Source organism: Hakea prostrata, chromosome 4 (genome assembly GCF_041222555.1).
Source record: "Hakea prostrata isolate BN-2017 chromosome 4, UWA_Hpros_2, whole genome shotgun sequence".
In the NCBI taxonomy this organism is placed as follows: Eukaryota; Viridiplantae; Streptophyta; class Magnoliopsida; order Proteales; family Proteaceae; genus Hakea; species Hakea prostrata.
This window is the reverse complement of record NC_142603.1, coordinates 16657076-16677446: the sequence shown is the minus strand read 5'-3', so window position 1 is coordinate 16677446 and position 20371 is coordinate 16657076. Positions and strand designations below refer to the sequence as shown.

General features: G+C 40.2%; 1 protein-coding gene across 1 annotated transcript; it reads right to left on the bottom strand.

The window, feature by feature from the left end:
• Nucleotides 1-1457: 1457 nt before the first annotated feature.
• Nucleotides 1458-19201, bottom strand: LOC149018220 (F-box protein At5g07610-like). Its single transcript, XM_089152531.1, has 4 exons — nt 18358-19201; nt 16096-17580; nt 2530-2605; nt 1458-1628 (listed from the first exon to the last, which is right to left on the bottom strand). Exons 2-3 carry the CDS (start codon nt 17425-17427, stop codon nt 2588-2590), a joined length of 1350 nt encoding a protein of 449 aa, XP_089008657.1. The 5' UTR covers nt 17428-17580; nt 18358-19201; the 3' UTR covers nt 1458-1628; nt 2530-2587.
• Nucleotides 19202-20371: the final 1170 nt, after the last annotated feature.

Below are 20371 nucleotides of genomic sequence, written 5' to 3'. Positions count from 1 at the left end.
GATGGCACTAATATTAGGGATGACTCAGGGGCGGCAATAAAATTTCCTAAAACTAAAAAAAGTCCAAAACCTCTATAGTTAAGATAGAGGTCTACACTCTCCTCACACTTCTCAACTACATAATAAGAGTAAAGCCCATCTTTGAATACTAATAAAATGAATCAGAGATAAACCCTACTCCTAATATGTAATGAAGAGGTACGAGGCAACAATTTGGCTTTGCATCTGAAATTGTGGTCATTCATTTTATCCATTTGAACCGTGCCTGCATAAGTGGCAATGTGATAATATAGGTGCAAAAAAAAAAAAAAAACTGATGCCTTCGGTGGCACCATGAAAACAGACTACCTGTAGAAAGTTTTCAAACGCTGTCAATGAACTGCTGCTTCCACACGATAGATTGACAGGACATGCTATTTTGCTTCGGAGATGGTAAATCAAAGACATCAGCTATAGTTGATGCATACAGAATTCTTGCAGTACCACAACTTTTTGACTGTAGGAGTGCAGCTCTTCTCTGGAATTACAACATCTATTTCAAGCCGTTCATTCACTGTTAAACCTTTTAGATCACATCTATCAGCAATATCACAGTTTATTCAGTGGTCTTCCATATGTGCTGTTGATATTTCCACCTCACAAATGTGACATATATTGCAATTTCATACCCTACATTTTGTTGACCACAGCAAATTTTTGTTCATTCGAGGAAAGATCTATACCACCTAATGGGCATTGTGGGGTATTGAAGTTTTCGGCAGTGTCTTCTTTCTGTGAGACATTGGATTTGTCCTTAAAAGGGGACCTTCGTTTTCATCCATTACTTTGCTCTGGATCTTTTCAACAGCAGATCAGAAGAGAGTGCTAACTGAGAGTGATGCTCATCATTCGGGTTATCGTCCCTGCTTGGATTTCAGACTAGGAGCTTTTTTGGTGGAAATGATAAGCACGAAAGCCGGCTTTCGGATACAAAGGGGAAAAAACCATTCCAGGAGGATAAACACAGTACTCACCAGAACAAATTAAAGGGTGGTCTAAGATTAGAACGTGATCTTATAATAGCAGAAGATATTTTAGAAGTTTGTTTAGTTTATCTGAAAAAAGTCATGAAATCATGAAACCAGACAAATGCAATAGAAGAGAGTTTTCCTCCACTGGTGGGGATGATTCACATAATATCCTACAGTTCCCCAAAATGGCCTCCAGATGTTTTCTCCCGCCCACCACAAGCCTAGAATGAAAGCTAGCCTTGTGAAGGCCCCATGAGACACCCAAGCTGTCAGATATGGTTGGGACCACTCAAGGTAAAACATATCTAAAATCATTAGGGAAGGCTTGACATAGGAATGAGATGAGAACAAATAATGCAGAAACATGAATTATTATCGGGGGGGGGGGGGGGGGGGAGATATTGAAATATTATTTTTATTATTGAAAAAAATATATATATATTGAAATATTGCTAATGGATCTCCAAATAGAACACTGTACAAGATCTGCACTGGACAATCCTAAACCTCAAAATACTATGTATGACTGGATAAAAGACAACAAAATACTAATGGCTCCTCATCTTAAACCCAGGTCCTGAATCATAGTGCCGTTGCTTCTTTCTTTAAACTGGTCATCTGTAGGTAATAAGATGGAATGAGCTTCAGAAGCCCAGGAAGCAAAATATAACAACAATGCAAAAAGCAAAAGATATATCCCTTTTAGTAGCAACTTTCGTATTCCAAGGTTCATGAAAATAGTCTAATTCCATAAGCCTTTCATTTCAAGCATATTCATTCATTATTCTTTTCATTTAAAATTTCATTTCAGCTTTGAGTTTATTTCTTTCGAAGTCTTGGGCCTAAGCATAATCTATAAAAGATACACCTTATCTGTATATCCATTTCATTTTTCTTTCCATTTTCAGTTGAATTCTATCATAGTCTTGGGCCTAAGCAAAAGTAGGCATAATCGATAGAGGATACACCTTATCTGTACCACCAAAGTGGTTCCAGCCTTTAAGTGTTCCCGATATTGGATTCCCATCCCCCAGTCTCAAGGCGGTATTCCTCATAGGCTACAACAGAGGCCAGTCAACCTAATAGGCTGCTGCTATCATTGGCCTAGACTAGATCTTTCAACCTCCGAGTTTGTGCTTTAGGCCTTCCCATTTGGACGCTCCAGGTTCCAGCACTAACAGAAGCCATGCTCATCAGCAAAATGTCTTTTATTCCGTTTTATTCTTGTCTTTCATTTGTTATTCCTTTAGTTTCATTCATGAATTTAAATTAATGTGGACATAGTATAATAATCCACACACACCAGTTTCCTTTAGATGTCACATACAAAAAATAAGTATCATCTGATATGGAAATGCTAAGACATACAAGCAATTATCGTTTTACTCCACATTCCATAGCCATAGATTAGCCTTCATAAGCAATCATCTCATATAGTACTCTAGCATTAACAAGAATGGTACACCCATTGCAAGGAATGCAAGCAGATATCAACCAACAATTAAGTTAGATTACTCACCCATTCTTACTGGCAGCGTTTCCCGTCATCCAAAGTCAATCCAAAAATGTGTATTCCTTTAACAAAAGCTCCATTTCTACAAGTGCAATTCATTGAAATTGTAAGGCCAATATCATTCATTTAGGATATACTGGTAAGTACATCAAATTTCTGGGGAAAAATAAAAGAAATCCACTGAATAACCATTTCTGGGCTAACTGGACTGCAGGTTGTGAAAACTGAGAGGAACCGGACTAGCAGTGTTCACAGACATATCCTGGTACCAACCAAACTGACCAATTCCTACCCGGTTAGTTCAGTTCCATCTGGACCAGACTTGGTCCAACTGGACTTGCCGGGTGGTGCGAGGAAAACCCTGTTTATGGCTAGTTTAGTTACTTTTTTTTTTTGGGGGGGGGGTGACATGGGAGTGAACACAATCTATGTGCATTCAGAGCCTAGAATTGACCATTTGCACCATTCAGAACATGTTAAAACAACAACAGAACATGATATATAAGAAGATCAAATTGTCAACATACAATTTCACGTTAAACTTCATTGTAACCCTTCAAAATCACCTTTTCATTGATTAATCCCATTAAATTTTCAATTTGACATGGTTCAGACATGAATATAAGATCACACGACATACCATTTCACATTAAACTTCATTGTAACCTTTCAAAACCACCCTTTCATGGATTAATCCCATTAAATTTTCAATTTGACATGGTTCATACATGATCTAAGATCACACGACCTCCCAAATTATTCAATAACAACCGAAAAGCAGCCACCAGGTCGGCGTTGGCCATGTGCCATACTTCTTTGAACTGCAATTCAGCTGGTTTAGCTGCGGTCTCGCTGTATAGGGTCACCTGTTTGCCGGCAATGGTGAACGTAAACATTAACTGCAAGTAATAATACATCACTAGTACCAGCACAGCAAGCCATTAAACCCCTGACACCATATCAGTGCCGGATAGTGGAAGAGCATAAGGACCAATTGAGATGGAACAGGATGAAGGCACCACTGCCAAGTCTCTGATTAGCCCTTCACAACTAATGCAATTACAGCTTCCTACCATTAAGGTCATCTCCGGTATTTCTTCACTCAGCATCCCTAAATGACTACCTAAAGCCTTTTGTAGACTCTTCCAAAACCTTAAAGTAAACCTTGAATCATGGTCGGAAATTATTGAAACAAGTACACCCTACACCCTCAAGAAGTCTTTGCTAAAGCAGCTACAAAGTCCATGGTGATATGTTCCCATTTCCATTCAAGCACATCAAGAGGTTGCAACAACCCCGACAGTCGTCGATGTTCTACCTTACCAATTGGCAAGTCATACACTTAAATGGACATAATTCACTATTTCTCTCTTCATATCATAGTTGTTAAGGCTTCGCCTAGGCATCCGGGTGCCCTCGAGCGCTATAAGGCAAACATCGCCTCGTTGGAATCCCATAAGGTGGTCGCCTGGGTGTCTGAGGCGTCGCCTCAGGTGCCTCAGATGCCTAGGACCCCAAGGCAACCGACTTATTGGTTTTTTTTATTTATTTCGTAAAAAAGATGCAAAATCAATGGCCTATAATATAAAGACATCTGATGCTAATCTAAAGGTCTTCATTGGTTAGATTACACATCAATTAAAAGATATTGTGCATGATTATACATGGAATCATATCCATTGCCATTTGGTTAAAGAAAAAACACAAAAAGCGACTAAACAACGCAACCCCAAAAAGAAAGAACAGCGACCGAGGAGCCTAACCCCGGCACTCACCCCGCCCGGCACCGCAACCGCGGGGAAGTGCCCCTCCTCCTCTCTCAAGAAGAGTCGCCCAACGAGCCCCCCAGCTCGGCAAGACAGACCCCGAGGAACAAAAGGCGGGACACACCGGAGAAGCCACGAAGGGGCACACCGAGGCCCCTCAAAAGAAGGCAAACAACAACAAAAACCCAGCAAAAAACCAACGACGGGGGAACAGCCCGGACGGCAGAAACAACAGGAACACCGCAAAGAGAACAGACAAGAGAAAGCGAGCCCCGAAGGGAAAAACATAAGCGATATAGCAACAAGGGAAACCCGCCTTTGAGCAAAAACAAGGGACGGCAGAAAGGCATACAAAAACAGGCGATAAGAAGCGAAAAGACATAACAGGCAATATATTTCCTCAAATATAACATTGGGAATATGCTACTATATGGTGTTTCATTTTTTTTTGTAGTATTTCCTAGTTATTCTTATGGCCTCGATATCGCGGCAGCTGCTAGTGGGGGTGAAGCTAGTTTTGATCCCTGACCTAAAAAGAAAGGCCAAGTCAAATGACCCAAGGTGGAAGTATGGGTATTGGCCAGATGTGGCTGACAAGAATACAGTCAGGTGCACTTTGTGCAACAAAGACCTTAAAGGAGGAATTAGAAGATTGAAGCACATCTAGTGGGTGTATATGGGGATGTTGTAAAGTGCACCAAGACCACTATAGCAATTGCCCATGAGATGAATGCAGTGTTGTCGAAAAATAAAAAGAGGGCAATTGTTACTGATTTGGATAATGAGTATAATAACGTTCATCAAGATACTAGAGAAGAACATCCTACTCCTACCTCTACTAAAGGAGGGACATTTCCTAGTGTTGGGTCTGAGGTGTGCTCCAAGAAACCAAGCTCTGGGACTGCATCAAAGAGATTGAAAAGTGCCCTCAATAAGGCTCTAGTAAGGGGTCCTATGGATATGCATGTTAGACGCACTCCTAAAAAAGTTGTTGATGATAGGTGGGCAAAGGGTACAACTCAAACAACAATCTTGAATAGAATGTGTTGTTCCATTGGCTGAGATTGCATATGTTGTCATTGTTGGCAACTAAAATACAGTGTGTTCTAAGAGTACATAACTTTTACTGAAGTGAAGCTCCCAAAGAAGACTTTGGGCATTTTTTATATATTTTAGAGGGTGATTAACACTATTACAACAGTTTTGAGTGTTTGTGAGAAGCTTTAAGTGTTTTGGGTGAAGCGAAGATTACTTAGAATAGTGGATTTCACAGGTCACTGCACAAAGGTCACATTGGATGAATTTTTGAGTAGTCATCCAGTTGTTTTCTGGGTCCGACTTAAATTAAAGAAATGTAGTTCATGAAGTCTTCTTTCCAACGCACTTTTCGGATTGTGATTTCAATATCAAACAAGGGAGTTATGAGGTTTCTCGTGAGAGTGCGATATGGAAGCAAATCTGGGCATTGTAGAAGAAATATCAAATTTGGCTACTGTGATGTAATCTACTCTCAAGGGTTCGAAAATAATTTTTAAGAGTTCGGGGGTCTTTGTGAAATAAGTTTTACATCTCAAGGAGGAAAGTGTAATTTTGAAAGATTGAATCATACAATTTAATGGTCATTAGAAGGACGTGGATGAAGATCCAATTTTGAGGGTTGAGACTGATGCGCTTGGTTTTCAAGTGCCCAAGATGGAAAAGATTCCATCCCGTGCCTTTTGGTTGGTCGTATGGTGCACTGCAAAGTATAATGATCAACATGATCCTGTGTATTGCAGCTTAAAGGTAAGATTAGAAAAGATTCCATTTGAAATAATCTGGTGAAGGGTACTCTAATCTTACATCACTTAAAGGATCTGACGGCCCAGATCTCACCCGCCTTTTTAAAGAGGATATCCAATGGCTGTGGGATTAGATTCTCTTTGGGACTCATCTAGAAGATGAAATTCAATGGTTCTTGTGCATCAACGATCATTCTCTTTGAAAGCTCGAATTTGAGCGAAACATAAGAGGTTTTTTGAGTTTTTTGGCCTGTGGAGACTAAGAAAAATGTGGAGGAGAAGCCAAGAAGCAATATGGTTATGGAGAACAAGCTTGGATGCGTATTTTGGTGAAAACGTTGAAGAAAAAGGTGAGTAATCTATTGTAATCTCCTTTAATTTGAAAAGTTCACCTTTCAAGTAGTTGCTTGTTAGGGTTGAGTTGTTTGAGGTTATGGCCTTACACTTTTGTGGGTGCAAGAGTTAATACTGGAGTGGGTGCTCTATGTTTTGAATTAATTAAGAATGGGTGCTCTCTGATCATTGTAGTGAAAAGTTTCACCTTTCAAGTAGTTGCTTGTTAAGGTTGAGTTGTTTGAGGTTTTAGCCTTATACTTTTGTGAGTGCAAGAGTTAATAATGGAGTGGGTGGCTGGGTGCTCTATGATTTGAATTAATTGAGAGTGGCTACATTCTCTGATCATTGTAGTTGGAAAGTACTGAGTAAATATGAAGCTCCATTTAGGGCATTACTCCGTGGATGTAGGCAATTTGGCTGAACCACGTAAATGTGGTGTCTTATGTTTCTAGTTTATTTTTCATTGCATATATTGGAGTGCTTTGATTGCAAAGTGGTGGTGCACTGTTTGATAGACCCAGCCACATTGTGGTGTGTGGTGGACGTGCCCTTGTGTAATTGATAATTACAGGATTATCTTGACCAACCTTGTCTTGAATTTAAAGAAGCATCACATCAAAGAGAATTTTAGAAGACACTGATTCACCCCCCCTCTCAATGTCAACCTGGGAATAATAGAATGAGATCCGAGGAAGAAAAGAAGTAAGTGGATAACCACATCGTTGATTGGGTGCATCAGTGTGGCATTCCATTCAATACAGTTAAAACTAAAAGTTTTTAGGTGATGCTGGAGTCTGTTGCACAATATGGTTCTAGGTATAAACCCCCAACTTTCATTAAATCAAGGTGTCTTTATTGAGGAATATGAAAGAAAGAACGATGGAGATGAGGAAAAATTATGAAAGATATTGGAAGATTTATGGATGCACACTCATGTCTGATAGGTGGACCGATAAGAAGGGTAGGCACCTCATCAATTTTCTTGTGAATTGTCCAGAGGGAACATTCTTCCTTGGTTCTGTGGATGAATCTAGCCATGTGAAAGATGCAAAAATGCTCTTTGAATTTTTTTTTTTGAATGAATAAATAATATATTAAAGACAAGGAAACAAATACAAGGTCTTTAAGCAGAAGACTGAAGAGAAGAGCTAAGGCCCTAGGAGACAACAATAAGCCTGTTCCTCGAGGAATCATCAATAGAGGGATGGGGAATGGCTAACAGCCTAGAAGAGACTTCAAAATAGATGGCATTTCAAATCCTATCTATGGAGCGGGATTTGAAAGTCCATATTATCCTAAGATTGCGCTCCCACCAAAGGTGGTGGATAGAGGCACAATACACAAGTTTACCATTCCGATCGCAGATGGAGTTTCCAGCAAAGTTTCTCAAAACCCAAGGCCAATCCAGGGAAAATCCAAAGGAGCGCCTCGAACGGGGCCAAATGGAGGCTAAGGCTTTTCCCAGAGCAATTTGGAGAAAGGGCAAGAAAAAAAGAGGTGATCCAGATCTTCCAAACCATTCCAACAAAGGGTACAATTGGGGCTTAATGGGATATGATGGCTAATAAGGAAGGATTGGGTGGGGAGAGCAAGGTTGAGGGCTCTCCAAAGGGTTAGGGAGTGACGGGGGATAAAGCTTTTGAACTAGACCAAAGGGGGCTTAGGGCTGTGGGGGCGAAGGAGGTTCCAAGCAAAGGAAGTGGAGAAGGCTTTGGTGGGGGAAGGCAACCAAACAGTGGTATCATGCGGGGAGCTAGAAATAGGGGGAAGAGACTCCCAAACCTATGTGAGAATGAGGAGGGGTGATGGGGACCAAGTGCCATTCAAGATGAAAGAAGAAAGGGGCACGAATTTGGGGATACGGGTGTCATAAACAGCACGGGGGCCAAAATGATTGAAGAGAATTCCCATCGGATGCCACGGGTCTAGCCAGAAGGAGTCGGATCGGAGGAGGTAAGAATAAACCCACTTAACCCAAATGGAATCTTTCTTTGAGGCAATTTTCCAGATGAGCTGGAGAAGGCAGGCCATGTTAACATCCGATCCGACAAATACCCAGGCCTCCTTCAGAGGTGGGGCAACAAAGGTTTAACCAACTAATCAGATGAATGAAGCGAGAGGATTCTTGCCCTTTCCAAAGGAAGGCACAAAACAGGGACTCCATTGCTTGGATTGTTGATTTGGGGATGGAAAGAACTCCGCACCAGTAGAGGTAGGAAGATTGGAAGATTGAGCGGATGAGAACCACCCTGCCAGCAAAAGAAAGAAGTTTGCCCTTCCAGAGCTGAAACTTCTTACTCTTTGAATTATTCGATAGTAAAGTTGAAGAAATTGGGGAAGAACATGTAGTTCAAGTGGTGACTAATAATGCCTCAAATTACAGAGCAGTAGGGGCATTATTAATGGAAAGATAACTAAATTACATTGGACTCCCTGTGCAGCCCATTGTCTTGATCTAATGCTAGAAGACATTAGGAATTTGAAACGATATAAAAGGGTGACAATTCAAGCGAAAAGAATAACCACTTTCATTTAAAGACACACAAGAGTGTTGGAGGCCTTGAGACAAAAGACAAATGGAAGGAATCTTGTGACTTGTGAGGGGGAGTGCCCCCCGGGGAAAAAGGGCGGGGGGGGGGGCCGGGGGGGGGGGGGGGGGGGGGGGGGGGGGGCCGGGGGCGGGGGGGCGCGGGGGGGGGGGGGGGGGGGGGGGGGGGGGGGGGGGGGGGGGGGTTCGCATGGTATCGGGGAACTTAGACCTTGTTTGCCACTTCATTTTTGACACTCCAAAGCTTATTAAAACATAAGGATGACTTAAGGCACTTATTCATTTCTGAGGAGTGGACAAACTCCATTTTATCCAAGACCAAAGCAGGGAAGAGAGTAGCTGAAACAACATTTACTACAGCATTTTGGCATGGTGTGGAGGATTGCATTAGAGCATCACAACTTCTTATGATTGTATTGAGGATTGTAGAAGCTGATAAAAGACCCGCATTGCCTGAAGTGTTTGTAGCCATGCAAGAAGCTAAGAGAAGAATAAAGGACAATTTTGGAGGCAAAGAACGACTTTTGAAAAAAGTCATACAAATAATTGATAGGTGACGGGAGTGTCAGATGGAGAGACCTCTATATGGTGCAGCCTTATTTTTGAATCTTGGGAAGTTCTACAAATTAAATGTTGCGGATGATTGTCAGTTGATTAGTTCTCTCCAAACTTCTTTCAATGAAGTTGTTACAAGAATAGTGCCTAATGTAAGTCTACAAGATAAGGTATTGCACCAGGCATGTGAATACAAGCAAGGCAAAAGTCCTTTCTCCACAAGTATGGCTATCAGACAGCGTACAACCATGAGTCCTCGTAAGTTTTTAGTTGTATGCTTTTTATTTTTAGTTATACTTATTTGGTTCGTAACTCTAGTTTTTATGTTAATATATTTTTTTTATGTTATAGTTATTTGGTGGGATACACATGGAGGAAATGCTTTTGAGCTTACAAGGATTGCATAGAGGATACTAAGCCTTTGTTGTTCCTCCTCTGGTTGTGAATGGAATTGGAGCACATTTGAGTTTGTAAGTATTAAGTGATTTAAGTATTTAAAATACTTTTTAAGTTCGAATTTTGGAAGAATGACTTGAGATTCTCTTCAATTGCTTATGAATTTAGATTCACACCAAAAAGAGGAATAGGCTGGAACATGAGCAGTTGAATGATCTAGTTTTTATTCAATACAATCGCCATCTACAAGAAAGGTTCAATGAAAGGCAATTACAAGGTAGAAATTATGATCCACTACTCCTTAATGAGCTTGAGGGAGCAATGAGTGGATGGTTAGTCATCTTGATGATTTAGTCCATCCTAAGGGTGATCTTACTTGGAGCACTATTGATAAAGCTATAGGGCATCTGCATCACTTGAGAGCCAGAACAGACCGAGGAGAGGTCAACCATCTGAATCAACATATGTTGGAGTTAATTTATGTTACTCATGTTACAGATCTTTGGAGAGGGTGGTTGAGGAACATAACTCTAAGTCTGATGGAGACATGAAACAAGTGGAAGATTTGAATGATGATGAGAATATTGTAGATGATTAAGGTTTGAGGTCTAGGAGAAGAACCTCTTCGGAGCAACAACTTCGAGAAGATCTCCCACTTACTACCAATTTGCTTGATGATGATTATGACTAGTAGATTTACACTTTTCTATCGGGAATTTTGGATATTTATTGTGGATTTTTATTGGGAATTTTGGATATGTTTGCATTGCTATCTTTGGGATTTGGACTTTAGATTTTAGATTATAAGTGGGATTGTTTGCTTAAATATTTAAAACTTTGCATTTGGATATTTGGCTATATGTTTTGTTTCATTTTCTACTTCCACTTATGAGGATATTTGGCTAGAGCTCAACAATGTAGAGGTAGAGTTTTAGCCTGTAGGTGCTGGTGGAGGTGGAGTTGTAGGTGGTGTTGGTGCTGGTGACATTCAACGAAGGTATGTTGTCTACTTGTTTATGCATCTATGTGTTTACTATTTAGGCCCATTTTATCGTATCTTGATTCTTGAATTCAATTGTTAATGATAGTATGATACTTGGAGTATGTTTAGGACTTACTATGTGTGGTTTGTAGTATGTTGGACAACTTGGGGTAGGGTAATATTAGTTTCTTTATTGTATAAGATATGATAGATTTATAATGAACAAGAGTGTATGAGATGGACACTAAAAATTTCACTTAAAAACGCCTCAAAAGCGCCTTGGAGCCCCTCTTCGACTCATCACCTCAACTAGCCTAAACCGGCTTGCATCGTCTTGTCGCCATGAAAACTATGCTTCATTTCATTCCAAGGTTCCACCAAAAGGGTTCTTTTAAATCCTAGTACTTCTTAGCACTACCAGGATGCACTGAGTATAGGTTGCTATGTGTTTTGTTCATCAATTCTTGTTTCAACTTCTCATCTCAAGGCACACATGATCTTAATTTATATTTGATTACTATTGCTGAATCAATACTAAAATATATTTGTTACCTTTTCCTTAATTTTCTATAAGAAAATGTCATCCTTCTCAATAATAAAAGGTTTCACAATTAAGATAGATACATAAGGTGTAGCTTCACTTCCAATTACAAACTCTATGCCCATCTTTCCTACATCCTTAAGAAGATGAGGTTGATTATTTATTAAAGCTGCAGAATATCCCTAAGATTTCCTACTTAACACATCAGCCACCTTGTTCGCTTAACAAGGATGGTAATTAATATTACAATCATAACTCTTTGATAGGGCCTTAGGATCACAGTATGCTACACTGAGGAGAGAGAGGGGAGATTAGGGTTGATTAGGGGTTATAAATAGGGGTAGGATGTGAGTAGTAGTTAAGGATTATTTATGTACATGTTTGGGCAGCCGTAGGCTGAGGGGCAGCAATGTGTTGTGGGGGCGACTGGCACCATTGTAACCAGTTCGCTATTCTATTAATTAAATAATATTAGTTTTGCATTTGATTCGTGGGTTCGTATCAAATTGGTATCAGAGCACATTTTGATCTGCAGGAAGCAATGGAAACCGGATTATCCATGTTTTTTCGGGAAGGGGATGTGCAGGAATGGCTTCTTGAAGTTATGTTATTTTGTTGGGAACACTAGATTGATGATGAGCATAGATTGGGAGTGGCACTCCAACATTTAGAAGGAGAGGCGTTAGCATGGCTTTACCAGAAGAACTGGTCGAACTTCAATTGGTCAATCTTCACGGAAGGCCTGAAATTGGATTTCAATGTTGAGCAAGCGACTGAAGTAGCAGGGGAACCAAAAAATACTAGGTTCGAGCAAGTTAATGGCATCATAGTGTATGAAACATCAATAATGGAACAAATAGAAGCAGCAAAGGCTGAAATCGCAGAGAATGTTCTGAAAAATTTCGAAGCCATCCAGACAAGGGGTGAAGGTATCGCAGATAGTAACCATGGTGATGAAACATTGGTAGAGATTTTGAAAGAGGGTGAAAAAGAGGCCAAAGGTAATTTAGAATGGGAGGAACAACACCGGGATAGAGTGGAAAAAGGTTGGGCGAGGAGGTCTCCGGCAAAGCCACCTTGGATGAAGGCAGAAGCGTCAATAGCAGCACTTGCCGATTTGCAACGCCGACATTGGAGGTGGTTACCGCGTGATTTGCAATGTTGTTTTATCCAAGATCGCAGAGAATTGGTGGTTGAAGATCTGGCGGCAAGCTTTGAGAAGGAAAGTGAGGAATTGATCGCCGGAAATCTCGTTGAGGGAGAGCTGGAATTGTTCTTTCCAGATCCAACAGCGAAAATCTGGGCGATGGTTAGGGTGTGGATCGCAGGTGAAGTAAAGAGGAAGAAAGGGATTGAACTGGCGGTTCAAGTCCAAGTGTGGTTCAAGTGTTTTAGACCCCTAGGCCGTTTGGGCTATTTATTTTTGTGTAATAAACCCATGGAATGGGCCTTGAGAACCCAAATAGATCTGCCTACCCAAAGGCCCAAATCCATGGGCTGTGGACCAAAGGTTAAAAAGGAAGCACTAGGGCCTACTAAGCTGGGTCAAACCGAGCAACGTACCCAATATTCAAAATCCAAAGTGTGGGCCTCAAGGAGCCAAATTAATTCAAATGAATAGTGGCCCACTCACTTATTTTATGGACCCAAGGGTCAAGATGCTAGGCAGCAGCCCATCAGGTGTTATATTTTCAGGCCCAGCCTAGTAGTTGCTTTAGCACCCAAGCAAATAAGGGTCCACAAACCAAATAGCCCATTAGCCATACACCATACACAGGGGCATTTCTGGAACAATATTGTTCCTTTTTCTTCTACCTTCAGCCCCTCTACTGGTCTTCCGCACCAGAGCGACAATTGAAGGAGGCGGAGGCCAGGCACTCAAACACCATCCAACGATGGCCAACAGGGGAAAGTCAGCGACACCGGAAGCCAACTGCAGTGGTGGACAGCTTCCAAAAGGCGACGACTGTTGTGCTTCCGCTTCGCTCTGTCGTTAGGTCTGCAGCTGGAGATTTTGAGGCTTTCATTCATATGGACTGCTTGGACTTCTAGGTTACTGCATCAGTTGGATTCCAAGGAGGATTATCTTAAAGATACTAAGCTAGCATGGTTGTGCAGCAAACATGTAAAGACCAAGCTTCTACTTTTCCATCACCTTGAGGGCAAGGTGATTTTAAAGGGGCTGGTAATGATAGGGCCTTAGGATCACAGGGGCAGCAATGTGTTGTGGGGGTGACTAGCACCATTGTAACTAGTTCATTATTGTTCTTCATTATTCTATCAATTAAATAATATTAGTTTTGCATTCGATTCGTGGGTTCTTATCACTCATCAACAGCTCTAACCATCTCCTTTGTCTCAAAATTCAATTATGTTTGGGTGATGATAAACGTGAGGCACTTGTGATTAGTATATATTTCAAATTTCTCTCCATACAAGTAGTGCCTCCATATCTTCAATCCAAAGAAACTGCTACCAACTCCAAAAGATGGGTTGGATAGTTTTATTTATGGGGCTTCAATTGCCTTGATGCATAGGCCTTTACTTTTCCATGTTGCATGAGTAAACATCCTAAACCGCTTGTAGATGTGTCACTATAAATGACAAATCCTCCAGTTACATATGGTAAATCAAAATAGATGCAGTTATCAATCTCTACTTAAGCTCTTAGAAGCTTTGCTCACACTCCTCGGTCCAAACACATTTAACTCCTTTCCTAGTCAATAAAAGAGCAATTTTAGCAAATCCCTTAATAAACCTCCTATAGTGACCAACCGAAGCAAGAAAACTTCTTATTTTAGTCACATTTGTTGGTATAGCCCATCCCATCATAGCTTAGACTTTACTAGCTACCACTCTAATACCTTCACTCGAGATTACATAACCCAAGAACACCACTCTATCAAGCCAAAAGTCACACTTCTTAAATTTAGCATAAAGATTCTTTCCTCAAGGTTTACAAAAGTGTTCTTAGATGCTTTTCATGATCTTCCTTACTTTTTGAATATACCAATATATCATGGATAAAAGCAATCACATAATGATCCAGGACATCAAGGAACACTCTATTCATTAATTCCATAAATTCCACAAGTGCAATGGTCAACCCAAAGGGCATGTCAAAGAACTCATGGTGTTCATACCTGGTCCTAAATGCAATTTTTTTGGCACATCTTCTTCCTTTACTATCAACTGATGATACCTGAATCTCAACTCCTAGTAGTTGGTCAAACAAATCATCGATTCTACGTAAAGGATATTTGCACTTTATAGTGACTTCGTTCAATTTTCTATTATCAAAACACATCCTCGAAACCCCATCTTTCCTCCTCACAAAAGGGACCGGGACTCCTCAAAGTGAAAATGAAGCCTTCATCCAAAAAGCCTTGCAACTGCTCCTTTAACTCTTTTAATTCTTGTGGAGCCATTGAGCACGTGGCTTTAGATATTGGGGTTGTACTAAGAATAGGCTCAATGTCAAATTCCACTTCTCTTTCTGAAGCCAATCCTAACAAGTCTTCAAGGAAGACATCAGGAAATTTCTTCTCCATTGGTACCTCTGATAAGGCCACCCTTTATGCTTCCAAATCCTGCACAAAAGCTAGGTACCCATTGCATCCATCCCAGAGCAATTGCTTAACATGCATATTTGAGATCATTCTTAATGCAAGAGACCATATTTTCACTCCTGAGAACTTGATCTCGAGTTCCTCCAAAGGTCTCCACACCACCATGATCCATCTTCTCATAACACAAGACACTAGCATATTTACAGCTAGTCAATCCATCCCTAAGATCACATCATAATCCTTCAAGTCTAGGGCTATCAAATCTATGGTTAACTTTCTTTTTTTGACATCTAGTTCACACGACTTAACTATTTCAGTTGCCTCTACCACACTACTGGATAGCATAGTAATAAACCACGAACAATCCATCAATGTGGGTTTCAACCCCAATTTCATAACAAATTCACATGATACGAAGGAATGGGTCAATTTAGAACCGAACAAAGTATATGCAGTCACATCACAAATTTTAAGCATTCCTAGCATCACATTGAACAAACATAAATCAATTTACAATCACTCATACATTTCAGACATGATTTCATTTATCATCCTTTTCTATCAACGTAAGTATTAATTATAATCCCACTAAAAAAACGGTTATACGTGCAACTACTGCCTGGAACACCAAGGTTCTTGGCCTTCTCAGAATCATCAATCTCCTTTACCTTTCCAGTTCCCACATTCCACTTTTGTCCTTGCTATCTCTGGTCCTTCAAAGTGGGGTAGTCCCTTGCTATATTGCCTTCTTCCCCACATTTATAAGTGAAAGTGCCAGAAAAGCACTTCCCAATGCCTCTTCACACATTTGGGGGCACCCTTTTGGCTCTTGTCACTTGGCTTAGGACTGGACTCAAAAGTCTCCAAGTTGCCTTCTTTCCTTTCTCTCTTTTTTTCCCCTACCTTTGGCTTATTCAGTCCTCTTCTCCTCTCAAACTTAACAATACCACATTCAATATTATTGAAATATTACTCTATAGATACAGGACATTACACTAACAAAGCCAGAATATAATATTGTTAGCATAAAGAATTGGGAGTGCGGCATTACCCAACTAGTGTATGATGTGTATCCCAAAAAGGAAAGTCATTTCTTACCAAGGGAAGTCGAGTAGGCCATGCCGAATGGTTGAAAGATAGGACTGCAAAGCGCTGAAACTTGCGGACATTGTAATGATGCACAACCTCCAACTTTCCTTTCTCAATGTGATATGAGACTATCATCCCTGGCAATCTCAACAAAACAAGGTGGAGACCTGATGGATGGAAAGCCAACGGAGTGAAGTGAAACTTATGCCGTTTAGCTAACTGTCGTATACCGGTAGTAATAGACTGAAATATATCTGGATGTTCATCAATCATGAATTGCAGACTGACTCTCAGCTTCAGAGACCATTCAACCTGAGAAGATTGCGAGGGTCCTCCACTGGAAAGAGCCCATATGCGGAGATTCGTTAGGTTGCTCTCAGCATAGTGCAACAAACCACCTGAGAATCCCAAGAATCCATTGCAGGGATAATCACTGCTTGCAGGCAGTGGGATGGACTGAACATAACCCCCTGGCAATACAACAAAATCATTGCGTGGAACTAAATGCAATGGCCTGGATGCCTTAAGATGGCTAAAATCAAGGGCAGCAATATTAAAACCATGACCAGCATGTGTGACCAACCAGTAGGCAACCCCATTGAACAAGGAATGACAGCGAAGGGTACTCAAATAGGAAGGATAATAAGGGAGTCGTACCATTTTCCATTTTCCAGTCTCTGAAGAAAATATTTCCACAGATAATAAACTCATATAGTGTGAAAAAAGTAAAACTTCAAATTTCATCTGCGTGAGAGAGGGTTTATAACTGTCATCATAATTGTGGACTAACTTAGCACTTTGATATGGATGCCGTCCTTTTGGCTGAGGCAGGGCAACCCACTGCTTAGATATCAAGTTAGACACATAGTAGTACAGCTTCCCAGTCCCAGTAAATAGTAGTAAGCCGTTGCAAGAATCAACAATGGAAAAATTAAGTTTTAAGGCCCTCACTCTGTGTTGCATGACGACATGATTGTCATCATTTTCATCTTTAACACCATTGTCAAGCCGAAGAAAGTGAAGACTCTTGTCCTCTAGAGGACCATATCCATAAGCATGAGCAAAAGGATCCAACTGACAAAAGAAACTGACGGGGGTGGTTGTATGTGTATGTGATCCTCCTGCTTGTCTATTAACATACACATAGGCAAAATATGGATCTGAGATCAAGTGCTTCCAGCGAGTGGAGACACACTTGGATCTGAAAAGCGTCTTTAAAGGGAGCCTAATGAGTATATCAATTGCTAATTCATCTCCAATAGCCAGCAGTGGATCTATATCTTCAGTGTCAGCTTTATTGCTGATTCTCTCCATCCCGGGGTTCACCATTTTGTCCTCCATACTCTTCAAGCAATTGCAAGAAATAAAATGCAAAAGTTGCTACAACTAAAGCAAAGGACAAACCAATAAAAGAGATGAATAGCTCAACAAAACTGGACCACAAAATCTCACATAATGAACTCAGTCAGGCAGCAGAGGTTGGTTGAAGAAATCCTGCAATGATTAATCATGACAAAAAAGACAAAAACATTCAATTCACATTAACCACAAACATAGAGCTACAAGACTGTAGAGTCTAGTTACATAATGGGCTAACAAGCAAAAAGAAACAATCAGTGCCAAGACAAAAGCACATCCCATGCAAAATTTCTTTCACAAATAAACATGAAGAACCATATGGTCTGCGACTACTTGTCAGTGACAAGACTGTAGTGTTTTGTACAGATACCTTATGAAGATAGTATTTCCCTGGTCATGAAGTTCGTATAAAATGATTGCGTAGAAGTGGGATCAAATCCAACACTGTTCTTACAGATACCTAGATATTTCCTTAAGCTAAAATATTTAATAATTCTTTAGTCAAATAATCTCATAATACCTTTTTAACAGTCAACTAAAATCAATAAAAAAAAATTTAATGTTATGAGCAAACTTCCAATGCAGAAATTCAGAGTCCTAAACAACACCACCATCATAGTAGTCTTGCATTTTGAGCAGTACCAACAACTAACGTGATTAGAATTTAGAACCCGACAAGTTATCAAGTTAATTTAAATAAATTCAACATGCAATGCCCCCCAAACAATTTTTCAAAGGCAAACTTAAAAAGGAAGCAAGAAAGAATCCATTTAGCGGAAAACGGTTGAGGTATCACTGAGAAGGAGAAAAGGAAAACTGGAGTTTGACAGAGAGATACATCAATCTGAAAGAGAAAACGGATTTACCTTGCTATTTTTCCTTTTTCCTTTTTTTGGGGGTAAGAAACTTTACCCGAATCTGAAATACATCGGCATGTTTCGGCGTGCTTTGATCAAATCCCCTCTCCAGCTCTCTAATGGCTGTGGCACCAACCGTCTCCAGGCTTGCTTTTGCTTTCTTTTTCTTTCTTTTTTCCATAATATTTAAATTAGGGTTTCATCAGTTGATCAGTTTTAGACAATTTATGACTCTGTAAAGAGTTTTTAAGGTGTGGATCTCTTAAGTGAGAGTACAACAGAAAGCACCGCCTTTTAAGTGCCAGTTACTTACACTTAACAGGGTTAGTTGAATTCTGTTAAATTCCAAAATAAAATAACTAAAATATCCTTCGATATCAATTGAGTAAACTACCCTTCCTGGCTTCCCAATCGAATTCTTAGGCCCCTTCATCTATCTTCCTCCTACAATTTTCCGGGAATCACTCACCACCGTCTCTACCTTCCCATTGCCGGAAATCACCCCACCACCATCTACTTTCGAAAATCAACCATCTGTTGGAAGACCCAAAAGACTTGGTTTCCAAATCAATCGGTTTCAAAATCTCTCTCAAAGTTGAACTTATAAGTCTGAACTCGTTGATGGCTTCTCCGGTCTCGATTTTTTTGTTCGCCAAGAAACGAAAACCCCAGGTTTTGAACTATTATACCTGGAGTCTTAGTTTTGAGATAATTTTGCAGGGAGCTTTTGAGTCATTTGTTCTTTAATGGCTTCTCAGATCAAGTTCTGTCTTTGATGGTGGAAGTAGAAGGTTGTTATTGGTGGTGATTATCTTGTGATTTTGAGTTTTGGAAAGCAATGGAGAACGAAGTATACATGGCGCATTTGTAATAAATTTCGATTAAAAATATAGATTGTTTGCTTGGAAAGTAGGAAAGTTAGAGACATTGTCTCGCGGCAACCCAACTTTATCATCCGTAGTCTTTTCAAATCCCCGGTGTGAAATTTTGTGAAAAAATGTGAAAAAATGTGAAAAAGTAAAATATTTGACTCATAATTAACATTTTTCCACAAAATTTCTTCATTTACTTTCATTCTCCCTCACGCCACTACACATGAAACCCATTTTTTTTTCCTACTACTTTTTTCCATCCCACTTTTGCAAACAAACGCAGCCTTAAGGTTTCGAGTGAGTTTCAGAGCTTGTCACGATCACTATTCGAAGGTTATCTAGGGATTCTTGGGATGTGAAATCGTTTCATGTGATACATGTCGAAGAAGCACACATGGAACAATCGAAATTGCTTGGGTCATGCGCATTAACCATCAAGCTAAGATTTCGAACCGTCAGATACAAAATTTTGGTCGAAATTGAATCTCAACCGTTGAATTTCAAAGGTTGAGTCGAAATTTTGATCCGACAGCCCATAGTGTGTGGCTTGACGGTTCTACACATTTAATGCGCCGGACCCAAGCAACTCCCTGGAACAATTCGCTAGAATCCAACAACAACAACAGCACTGGCGCCTTCAATGGTGGATGATTTTCGGCAGGGTAAAGGTCGGGGTAAGGGCGGCAGAGGGTGGGGGCGATGGTTCTAGTGGTGGTGGGTGGTTACTAGCAAAGGTGTGGGAAGATGACAGGTGAAATGTGAATACATTTATTCACCCAAGGGTTGGAGATGAGAAGATAGTTTAGTCAATTAATATTGGAAAGCATTTTAGTCATTTTATCTTGGGACTTAACAAGTCCTAACTAACAATAGTTTTTTTTTTGTATAAACCTAAATAATTATAGCAAATTGCACTGGCACCCCAAAATAGAGACCAAAGCACAACACCCGACTACGTTGAAAAACACAAGGTCCACGTAGAGTGGTTAGTTATATTATTACAAAGACTATTATACCCTTCTCTATCAAACTTATTCTCTAATCAATCTTATTTTCATTTATCAAAAATAAAAGAAAAATTCATGAAAAATAAAATGACAAAAATTTCCTATATTTAGAGCATTAAAATATTCACCCAACCAAGGTGGGTGAAGGGATCTCCTGTCACCCACTCTCCCATCCCACACCAGAAAATAG

Coding starts and splice junctions, on each gene's coding strand:
- LOC149018220 (XM_089152531.1), bottom strand. CDS start 17,427: ATGGAGGACAAAATGGTGAACCCCGGGATGGAGAGAATCAGCAATAAA.